This window comes from Rhincodon typus, chromosome 31 (assembly GCF_021869965.1).
Source record: "Rhincodon typus isolate 14 chromosome 31, sRhiTyp1.1, whole genome shotgun sequence".
In the NCBI taxonomy this organism is placed as follows: domain Eukaryota; kingdom Metazoa; phylum Chordata; class Chondrichthyes; order Orectolobiformes; family Rhincodontidae; genus Rhincodon; species Rhincodon typus.
In genome coordinates this window covers 16,104,757-16,116,278 of record NC_063362.1, presented here as the reverse complement: position 1 = coordinate 16,116,278, position 11,522 = coordinate 16,104,757, and the positions used below count along the sequence as shown (strand labels likewise).

At 39.0% G+C, this 11,522-nt stretch overlaps 1 protein-coding gene across 4 annotated transcripts in view; it reads left to right on the top strand.

Annotated features, from left to right (window-relative positions):
- Positions 1–11,522, top strand: part of kcnab2a (potassium voltage-gated channel subfamily A regulatory beta subunit 2a) — a 250,821-nt gene that overhangs the window by 188,738 nt on the left and 50,561 nt on the right. For all 4 annotated transcript variants that reach the window (XM_048614846.1, XM_048614845.1, XM_048614847.1 and 1 more), the window contains one exon: positions 2,642–2,721. In XM_048614846.1, the coding sequence (XP_048470803.1) occupies positions 2,642–2,721 (80 nt within the window). The remainder of the gene's footprint in view (positions 1–2,641; positions 2,722–11,522) is intronic.

The window sequence follows — 11,522 nt, the reverse complement described above, 5'->3', positions numbered from 1 at the left end:
GAATCTTTCTCTCCGGGGACAAATACAAACACAGGAAAATTCCCACAGCCAGTGGGCAAATTTAAGAGGAAGGAAGCCTTGACTTCTGTTGGATGCGCAGCAAATCTGGCTATCCGAAACCTACCTTCTGCATTTAAAGAGAAACCATGAAAGTCTTCAAACAGATCCACAGTGGATGAAAACAATTACCCAGATTTAAAAGAAAAGGACCTCTGCTAGATGGGCAGGAGATGCAACTACCCAACTCCACCCTTCCAAATTTGAAGGCAAATTTGAAAGGATGCCAAGTATCCCCGAACTGGTGAGGAAGCTACCTAACTCAGTTGAAAAGCAGAGCTACTGAAACTAGTTGAATGCCTGTGAGTAAGGGTGTCCTCTGTTGATGTCTTTGAGTAAACACAGAGAAAGGTCTAGCAACAGGCAGAAAACTTTATAGGGAACAAAGTCCACACTCCTGCTGGGGATCTGGCTGGCCATTCTCATTTTTCCTGGCCTGTAAGGGAAAAGCATTAAGTTGCCTGATAAACCATCAGATGCATCATCTAGTTAATGAATTTCACAGCAGTGCAGCAGGAGTTGGTGAGCCATCAGAAAGCAGTAGCATTCCAAACAAAATGGGGCTGGTTGGGAACACACCCCTCGCCAAGGAAACAGAACAGGGAAGATCCATCGACATTTGACTGCCAAGCCAGTCAGCTGATGAATGTCTACCAGAAGATGGCCATGTCGGAGGGCAGGCAGGAGGAGCCGGGTGAAAAAGAGGGATGGGGGCTTCCCAGTTGAAACCTTGGCTGCCAGGCTGGCAGATACTAGAATCTGAAACACCCATTCTCATGAGCACCCTTTCCAAAGGGCATTTGGAGTTAGTAGCCACCCTGTTCAGAAAATTTGAAGAAATCAGTAAGAATGTGCCAAGATGCACCCATTGACACCTCATAATATGGGCGTGGGAGAATGCCCACCATTGAGTCAAAAACCAGGCCACTTGAGTCCTGGTATTGGCTCCACGTTTACTACCACAGTATAAATTAAATGATGAGGATAGGCTCCATTCCTAATTAACACATTTAAGAAGTGTACAAAGCAGGTGGGCCATGGCCTAACTCAACAAAATTGACCTTTTAAAAGGATTCTGTCATGTCCCATGATCCCCAGAGCAAGAGAAAACCCAGCTTTGTCATCCCAGATGATTTATGCCAGTATAAGATCAACTGTGGTGGAAAAGAAAATGCCCCAGCAACATTTCAGAAACAAAAACCTAAGTCATAGCTTGCCTCAACACTTGCTGTGTTCCTGGATGCCCTGATAATGTGCAGCACTAGAAAGAAATCACACTGGCGTGGGCAGAGAAGTGCCAAAAAGCTTTTTTTTATTAAATTGAAAGAAATCCTGGTGAATGAGCCTACTCTATTGACCCAGACCTCAGCTAAAATGTTAGAGTGGCCATCAGGCCGGTGACTGAGGGAGTAGGAGCCATCCTGCTGCAAGAAGATGATTATGAAATCGAGCAGCCAATTGCTTGTTTTTCAAACAAAAAGCCCGACAAACACCAGAAAATGCACTCCATGTTAGAGAAGGTTATCGTGGTCCTTCAGTATTTTGAAATCTGTTTGCCATGGGTCTCAAGGCGTCCAACTATACACAGACCAGAACCTTTTTGACAATTTCTAAAAGTGTAAAGCAACAAATATAAATTCCTACACTGGAGTTTGCATCTTTTACCTCAGGAAAAGTCACTTGTTTAGAAGGAAGATCAAGGTCATTGTTGACACTGTGTCCCGTTTGTAAAACCATAGAATGCAGCAGTGAACTTCATTGCACCCACTATTTGTGTGTTGGACTATCAAGATTAAATGAAAGAATGAATGTATAACCCTTTACTTCCTTTCTTCCTGCAAGCAAATCTGTTTAAAAAATGAAATTGTATTAATTTATCCCCCTGTGGCCAGAAAAGTGTCATACGAGCAAAATATGAAGGGAGATCGTATATTTGTTTTTAAACGTGATGTGCAGTTGTCTATTTTTAAAATGGATTCTTGCTGTACTGTCTTTAAATGGCTGCTATTGGCCACAGAATGTACAAGCAGACAAGATATGGATATTTCCATAAATTTCTAGTGGACAAAGCCAACCATTACTCTTGTGACTTGCTTGCCTATAATTGCAGGACACTGCAAACACAGCAAAATGGAGGGTGGAGACCTTCCATCTCCAAACCTGAGCTGACGATAACGGGAAAGTTATTGAACCTTGTTATGCCTGAAGTGGTGCTGATGGCCTCACTGTTATCCTTACAACATACAGTAGTTTTGACCAGAAACATTGAAGCTGTGTCATTAGGTTGAAACTGATTATCATAGAATTATATCACACAAAACGTTTTTGGTCTTTGAAGAGTTGTAATTGTACAGTTCTGAGCCCTTCTCTCAGTCTACTTTCTAACCTTGGAGCAAAGAAAACAAGCAACTCCAGGATCAGCTACAGGCTGCCTCTAATCTCCTTCGCCCTGCTTCTTGTACATGTTGGGAATCAAAGACAAAAGAAAGAGGATAATTTTAAGTAACACCAATTGCATCTTTTGCATGCTCTAAAAGTAAGCTAAATGTTTTATTTGCATCAGATTTTTCCCTTATTGTTTCAGATGGCTGAACAGCTGATGACTTTGGCCTATGAAAATGGAATAAACCTCTTTGATACAGCAGAAGTTTATGCAGCTGGCAAGTAGGTACATTGACCTTTGCAATCAAAGCAGTCAGAAATCATGTACTGATTAAGGAAATCTCTCTTTTTTAACATGAGGTTAATTATTGCCCAGCCTAATAACTTGGGGAAATAAAAACTTCCTAATTTCACTTCATTCAAGTATTCATCCTTTCATGAGATGTGGGCATTGCCAACAAAGCCAGCACTTTTTTTACCCATCCTAAATTGCTCTTTAACTGAGTAACTTGTTTGACCATTTAAGGGGGCTTTTGAGAGTTAACTACACTGCTGTCGGGATGAATTCGTATGTAGGACAGATCAGATAAGGGCAACAGATTTATTTCTCTAAAAGATATTAGTGAAGTATATGAGTTTTTACAACAATCTATGATTGGGTTTCATGGTCATCATTACTGACAGAAGCTTTTAATTCTAGATAAATTATTTTGAATTTAAATTCCACCAGCTGCCATGGTGGGATATGAATTCATGTCCACAGAGCAGTCGCTTGGGCCTCTGGATTACTAATTCATTGACATTACCACTGCACCACAACCTTCTCTAATGTATAATTTTGCTGCGAACAATGTGGGCATATCACGACAATTTATATATATTCCCATGGTTGAGCTACTTATTTATTGTTCTGAACTTTGCTTTGAAAACAAAAGATGTGCATTTACCAGAGACAATGTATTACAATTTTTTTTAACAAGCATTGATATGATATCACTGGATTAGCACAGCTGCTAACAAGTTTAAGTGTAATGTTAACCATGCTGGTCTCTTAATCAGTAACAGTTTGACATCCTAGTCTTTAATCAGCAAGTTGAGTAGAAAATGAAATGGCACAAAGATTAAAACTGAGAAAAGAAATCCAAAACACGTGGTGCAATTAAGGCACAATTTATTAAGGAATTAATGCACTGCCAAATCAGCTGAGTCACAAATGACCTGTTGTCTCTCTCAGCCTAACTCATTTCTATTTATACACTAATGTGTAGCATATTTTATAAGATTGGCTCAAATTTTCCAAGATGCCATTAAAAATGTTAAAATGCATATTGGCTGCAATTTTTAATTGTGTTAGAAATTATGAATTCCGTGTATTAGACTGTAAACATGTTGAAATTGCTTGTGAAAACTCTCCCTCTAATTTCTATCCTGCTGAGATCTCAGCAACAGTAAAAGCTGTCACCAAAACACACAGAGATCCACTTAAATATTATTATAAAGGTTAATCATCCTGGATTAACACCAGATTTACAATATAAAAGTGTTGGCACCATTACACCAAAGATGTTCTGGAGTGCTAGACAGTTGTTGAAAATAGGATGTAAATAGAAAGGGCTGGAGGGTGATTTGCGAGTATTTCATGAATTTATTGTGGTTTAGTACATTTTATTTACACTCTTGGTTTGGTTTTATGTCATGAGTTTTGTTGTTACTATATTTTGCTTTTGTCCCAGATATTTGTACATTCGCTTCCCTTTTGGGAAAACAGCTCTGTGCATCTTTTTTTTTGCAGTCAGTTAACTTACATTGCTTTCATTTTCACCTGAAGTGTGACCCAGCTGTTATGCAAAAAACTTTGCAGGAATCTGAATATCTACCCTATTGTCTATCAGAATTTTTCCAAGTTCCAAGCCTATCTACTGCCTCTGATTTCTCTTCTCTGTAGAGTTGTGCTTAACTTTCATCATATTTTGCAATCCGTTGTGACGAATATCGTGGGACATTCAGCAATTTTTACTTTAAATTACTTGCCAGTAAAGTCTGGAGAAACCGATTGCTGCTTGGATCCATCCTTGAGCTTGTGTCTGCTTCACATTAAAGTAAATAAATGGTCAGTAATTATAAAACACTGATTTTTGTACAATGTGAAATATGACATCAAAAGAAGCTTAACCCTAAAAGAAGGTAAAGGTTTGATAATTGTGGTAATTATCTAATGTACTGAGGGAAAGCTGTTAGGTGAACGGTCTCTTGATATATTCATAGATTTCCATATTAGTGGCTGTTCAAACTGTCAAGGCAACCTCTTACAGCCTTCAGTTTTCCCAGGGCAATTTCCCTAATACATTCATTAGAGGAAAATGAAGATTCATTTTAGGTGTTAGCCGTGCTGACTGCAGTTAATTAATTTCTAAAGGACTATTATTTTTTCTTATACAATACTGGGGAATAATTTTCAATGAATTGTGTGTATGGTGAAAACTTATGACTCATAACCAAAAAGATTTGATTTATGATTAAAAATTCTTCCCATGGGAGATGAAAACAGAAAATGCTTCAGAATGCTATTTGCAAAGAAAAGATAGATTATTGATTTGAGTAAGGCTCTTCACTTCCTGTGTGTATTTCTGGCATTTATGGTGGGAGGGGCTATTTATTAGGTATTATGTATTAAGTATTAGGTGAGGTCAGAGAAAAACGGAAGGTAATAAAACTAAATTATGTTTACTATGTATGTATATATGAATAGAGTATTGTTATTAAAGTTGGTGATTCACAGGTACAGAGAGAGATGCATGAAAATTTGATGATGTAGAGCAGGCTTGTTAAACAGATGGTCTTGGAGCCAGAATGTATTCTCTAGAGGCTGAAGAGCTAATGGATTTGAAATTTGTTGCAGGGCTGTTTGTCTAATGACAGGCCATTTCACTTTCACATTTACTGCTGACAGGCTCACTGTGAGACTGCCAGCAGCAAATGCAGGAGAGAAACGCCTCTTGCTCTCTCACTCATGCTCTCTCTCACGCGGGTTCTTGCTTTCATTCTCTCTCTCTCTCCTCTCTCACACTGTGAAGATGGTGGGGGGGAGAGAGTATGTGATCCTGAGAGTGAATTAGATACACATACACCTTGTCTGTCTCCTCCTGCTTTCCCTTCCCACAAACCTATCTTTACAAAGCAGGCTTGAAGAGGAGCGAAACCCAGGCTGAAAGGCTTCTGATCCTATTTGGAAAAATTGTATTGGCCTCCAAACATTAACTTTTTCTGTAACAAATGCTGTCAGACGTGCAGCACTTCCTGTTTTTGTTACTGATTTAAGGTGATTAGATTAGGAAACAACTGTGACAGACAGGAAAAACTGTGGCCTGAGAATGTGGTGGAGGCAGATTCAACTGTGACTTTCAAAACAAAATTGGATAACTAACTGAAGGGAAAGACATTACAAGCATATTGGGGGTGGAGTAGGACGAGACGCGTTGTTCTTGCAGAGAGAACTGACACAGATACAACAGGCTAAGTAACACCTTCTGAGCTATAACCATTGTATAATGCTATGGTTTTATGACCTCAATTAAAAATTATACTAGTGTGTTGAGCCATGATATACATTTGAGCATGATTTGTTTGATACAGCATTGTTGATATGCATATCCTCTCTTAACAGCCTGTAGATCTATCACGCAAGTCTCAGCCAGTTCATCCTGTCTTACCTGCACAAGCATATGGTCTCAATGTCACTGTGGTTTTGCTTTCACTGAAATTGTTCAGTGGGGAATAATTTTCAATGAATTGTGTGTATGGTGAAAACTTATGACTCATAACCAAAAAGATTTGATTTATGATTAAAAATTCTTCCCATGTGAGATGAAAACAGAAAGTGCTTTTGTAACATGTACATGTGAGTTGTTTGCCCTTCAACACTTTTTCTCTAATTGTTCACAATTTTAGCGTTGGATCATAGGAGTTCAATTAATGGAATTAGTTTTAATGCCAAAGTACATTGTTAACTTCTAAAAAGAAATCTGCACTGAAATTAAGTCACCACTCCTCTGTGGTGACCAACTGTCATCAGTTATTGTCGCTGTTCATCTACTGCCCTATTTTGCTGTGCACTTGAAAAATTCAGCTGGAGCATAAATTAAGTTTGCGTAATGTGACCCTTTTTCTTAGTTGCTCTTGTACGATTAAAGAAACAAAAGCTCTTATATGACTACTCATTTTCTGAAAATCTGCTTGATTTAACTATTGATCAATGCTGACTTAATTCATTTCTGCAAGGGCAACAATGAGACACTAACTAGAAGTGTATTCAGTTTCTCAAAGGCTAAAGAAGCAAAATCAGCCAGAAGCTCTGCATCTAAATACTACTCTCAATCTCATGTGATGGCTAGGTCTGACTTAATTGTGAGGTCCCCATGGTTGAGTAGCCTTAGGCTAAGTTTAGGCTCAGAAGTGCAAAACACCTGAAAATGTCCCAGAAGGCAGTCTTTTGGATCAGGAGGCAGTGATGGGGTGTTTTTCTGCAATTATTTTTGTATTAGTTTGATTTTCATAGACACCCTGAATTAATTGCTGACAATTGATTTTAACCCACAAAACTAATTTTCCAACCCAGTCCTCTAAAATAAATATCCATGAACCTAACTAACCTCTTTAATAAGATAATATTGACAGCCAAAGAGTCAAAACAAGTATCATAAAATACAGTCTAGTTTAATAATTGATTTTCCATGAATAGTTATCTTTAAGACTCAGCATTTGATAGTCGGCTCCTCCACAGATTCCAGAAGAATTAAATTTCACGTCCAGGTATGATAAATTGGTCAGTGCCTCATAAATCAGTGTTGTTCAGGATCCTTACCTGATTTTCAATGTTTAGACTGAGTCGGCTTTCAATGCTAAGAAATGGGAGTCTTTCTCTACCCCCGAGTTCAAGTGTCACCATTGAGTACTCTCAATTATAATTAGCATAATCAGATACAAGATAAACTTGTTCTACTCTGATGAGCAATACATCCTTGTGCTAGCCACCAAGCACTATCCTTCTTCCTGCAACTGTATCAATCTTTATTCTTTACAAAAGTAAAATTTTTGGGGTGCCTTTAACTTTAGCTGTAATACCTAAGACAGTTATAGGTTGTCTCCAAATTCAATCAAAAAATTTACTAGTCTTGATTAGTTACAAGACCCAGTCCATGTACAAATATGTTTTTATAAGTTTTACAGAATTCATGAAGTTCAACACAGGGAGTACAAAAGAAAATGCTTGATAAAGTGCCCATCTGCATACTTGGATTAGAATACTTGGGATGCAGCTAAAGGCTTCAAGGAGGATGAGTGGGAAGGAAGGGGATGTTGCAAGGTTGATGGTGGAGACAAGAATGTTGCAATAGGATGTGGGAGCAGATAGGGCAGGGACTGAGGGGAGACAGGAAGGGCGCAAGGCGACTGAGGGGAGACAGAGAGTCTGTAGTGGTCTGAGGGAGTGGAAGGGAGACTCCAAGGAGTAAGAGGGGGAAGAAAAGGGGGTTAGCAAGTGGGTGAGGACAGATGGAGAGGTTGCAAGGTGCTGTTGGGGAGACGTGGTTGCCATTCTGGAGTTGAGGGGAGACTGGGAAGGCTGTAGATGGACTGACAAGGTGATGGAAGGTAAAAGTTGGTTTGAGGAATGACATAAGGAGGCTTTGGGGAAGATGGGGGTGCTGTGGGAGCTGGGGAGAAACAAGGAGGCCACTGGGGCTGAGGAAAAAAAAGGGAGGCTGTACCGTGTACTTTTTTCAGCAATTCTGTCATTGCTCATCATTGTTTCTGTCCAACTTCATTTTAAAATTATTTAGACTCTGCTTCCACCAAACTTTCAGATAGAACATTCCAGATCCTGATAAGTGGGGAAAAAAATTCTTCCTCTTCCCTCTAGAATGATTTTGAACCTATGATCTCTAGTTAATCATCCACTCTCCAAAGGAAATAGTTTTTCCTATTGATCTATCAAAATCTTTCATCATCTTAAATCTTTGAGGTCATCCCTTAGCCTTCTCTATTCTGTGGAAAATGGTGTTATCTTTTCCAACTTCTCGGTTCCAACTGAAGTCCATCATCACCTGCAACATCTTGATCAGTCTACTCTGTATTCTTTCTAAAGGCCGTTAGATATTCCCTAAAATTAGTGCCCAAATTGTTCACAATACTTTAGCTGAAACCCAGGACCTGAGGAAGGGTCACTGGACCCAGAGCGTTAACTCTGTTGTTTCTTCACAGATGCTGCCAGACCTGCTGAGCTTTTCCAGCAACTTTTTTTTTGTTATAAACACAAGGACCCCTTTTACTCTTACCACCTTATCAACTTGCTCTGTCACCTTTAAAATTTATGTATATGGATACCAAGGTCTTTGTTTGTCAACACCTTTTACAAAACCTTGCTATTTATAGTATAATGCATTTATAAATTTGTTTTCCTAAGTTGCTTTTCTCCACACTTCTTTGCATTGAACTTCATCTGTCATACATCTTTCCAGATCACCAGCCTATATCATTCTGAAGCCTGTAACAATCCTCATTATAGTCTACTGCTGTGCCAAGTTTTGTATTCCCTGTTATCTTTTTAATACTTCATTGTACACCAGACTGTAAGTTTTTTTTTAGTAAAACAGTATTGGAGTAATGGACTCAAAATTGACCTTTGGGGAACACTACTGCAAACCACCTTGCAGTCTGAAAAAATATGGTTTTGTGAATGGGAAATCATGTCTGACTAACTTGATTTAGTTTTTTGAACAGGTGACAAAGAAGATTGATGAAGGCAGAGCAGTAGACATTGTCTGTACGGACTTCTGTAAAGCGTTCGATAAGATTCCGCATGGTAGACTGGTTAGTAAGGTTAGATTGCATGGCATCCGGGGGAACTAGCCAACTGAATACAAAATTGGCTTGATGCTCGGAAACAGAGGGTGGTAGTGGAGGGATGTTTTTCAGACTGGAGGCCTGTGACCAGTGTATGTCACAAGGATCAGTGCTGGGTTCACTGCTTTACGTCACACATATAAATGATCTGGATGTGAATACAGGAGGTATAGTTAGTAAGCTTGCAGACGACACCAAAAAAGGTGGTGTAGTAGACAGTGAAGAAGGTTATCTCAAAGTACAACAGCACCTTGATCGGATGGACCAATGGGCCGAGGAATGGCACATGGAATTTAATTTAGATAAATGTGAGGTGTTGCATTTTGGTAGGGTGACCCAGGGCAGGACTTGTGCAGTAAATGGTAGGGCTCTGGAGAGTGTTGCTGATCAAACAGACCTAGGGGTTCAGGTTCATAGTTCCTTGAAAGTGGAGTGCCCAGGTAGACAGGATAGTGAAAGAGGCGTTTGGCATGCTTGCCTTCATTGGTCATAAGACTGAGTATAGGAGTTGGGATGTCATGTTGCAGCTGTACAGGATATTGCTTAGGCCACTTTTGGAATAATGCTTACAATTCTGGTCATCCTTCTATAGATAGGCTGTTGTTAAACTTGAGAAGGTGAAGAAAAGATTTACAAGGATGTTGCTGGGACTGGAGGGTTTGAGCTGTAGGGATAGGCTGAAAAGGCTTGGGCTATTATAGAGGTTTATAAAATTATGAGGGGCATGGATAGAGTGAATAGACAAGGTTTTTTTCGTAGAGTGGGGGTGTCCAAAACTAGAGGACAGGTATAAGGTGAGAGGGGGAAATTTTAAAAAGGACCTGAGGGGTAACTTTTCACACAAAAGGTGGTGTGTGTCTGGAACGAGCCGCCAAAGGAAGTGGTGGAGTGCAATTCCAACATTTAAAAGACACCTGGATAGATACACACATAGGAAGATGTAGAGGGATATGAGCCAAATGCTGGCAAATTGGGCTAAATCTGATTGGGATGTCTGGTCGGCGCAGATAAATTGGACCGAAGGGTCTGTTTCCATGCTGTATGTTTCTATGACTCTATCACCCTTTGTTTCCTGTCATTGAACCTATTTTACATCCATACTAAAGTTATTGTTTCAATAAGCCCCACCTCTGATCGTAGGCTGACCAGTTGTACTCGTTTGTTTCGCTTTCCTTTTTTGACGAGTGATATAATTTTAGTAACAGTCAGGCAGGACTTGGGAGATATTTCCAATATCTACATATTACAATGTTGTCATCTTACACAAAAGGAAACTACAGCCATAGTAAACCCAGAAATGTTTTGGGGCAAGGTAAATGAACTGTAAGTAATAAAAACGGAAAGTACTAGAAACATTCAACTAGATAAAACAGAATCTGGAGCCAATTTAAAGGTACAATGTGTCACATAAATTTATTATCAAGAGACGTTAGATTGTAGGTGTTGCAGAAAGCACATTCTCTTCTGGATTTTTCAATGCATTCTTCATTGTAGTACAATGCTAAAAACCTAAACATCCATCTTTGCAGTATGTAGTACTATAAAGGATCTCTAGACTAAATGCATCAACGATTCTAAAAGTCAAAAATATCCAATTGGCCTTGTTTTACTTTGAGTAAAGAACTGAGGTATTTTTTTAAGTGCTAAGTTGTAGGATATTTGTGATCGCAGATGACCAGACACCTTTGTGTTATGCGTCTCCTTGCCAGCCAAAATAACAGTCCAATATTTTTCTAAAATTCAGATTTTAAAGAGATGCCAAGAAATGTCTTAAGTCCTAATATGTTCATAATGGCTCCTTTAAGACTACACAGGTTCCCCTTATACGTGGTATTACTAAGATATTTCCAATATTTTACAAATGGAAAAATTGGTTGCTGAGTACCTGAGTCAATATCAGAATGTCCCATAGCACAGCATTGTACTAATAGCTGCATCAGATGACCCGGATTACCAATTGTGGCACTACCAGATTTTACAGTTGTGAAGGAGTTATGTCTTCCCATAGAAGTTTGTAAGGAAGGTGAGGTTTTGGGAATGAATGTCTACTCATCTAACTGGTCTGCTGTAACCTAGGTAAAAATATTGTCAGAATATTAATAAATTATTATAAAGCAAGTTTAGAATGGATAAAAAGGGAGTAAAGAATTGAAAAGAGAGAATCCATCAGATTACTTTCAAAA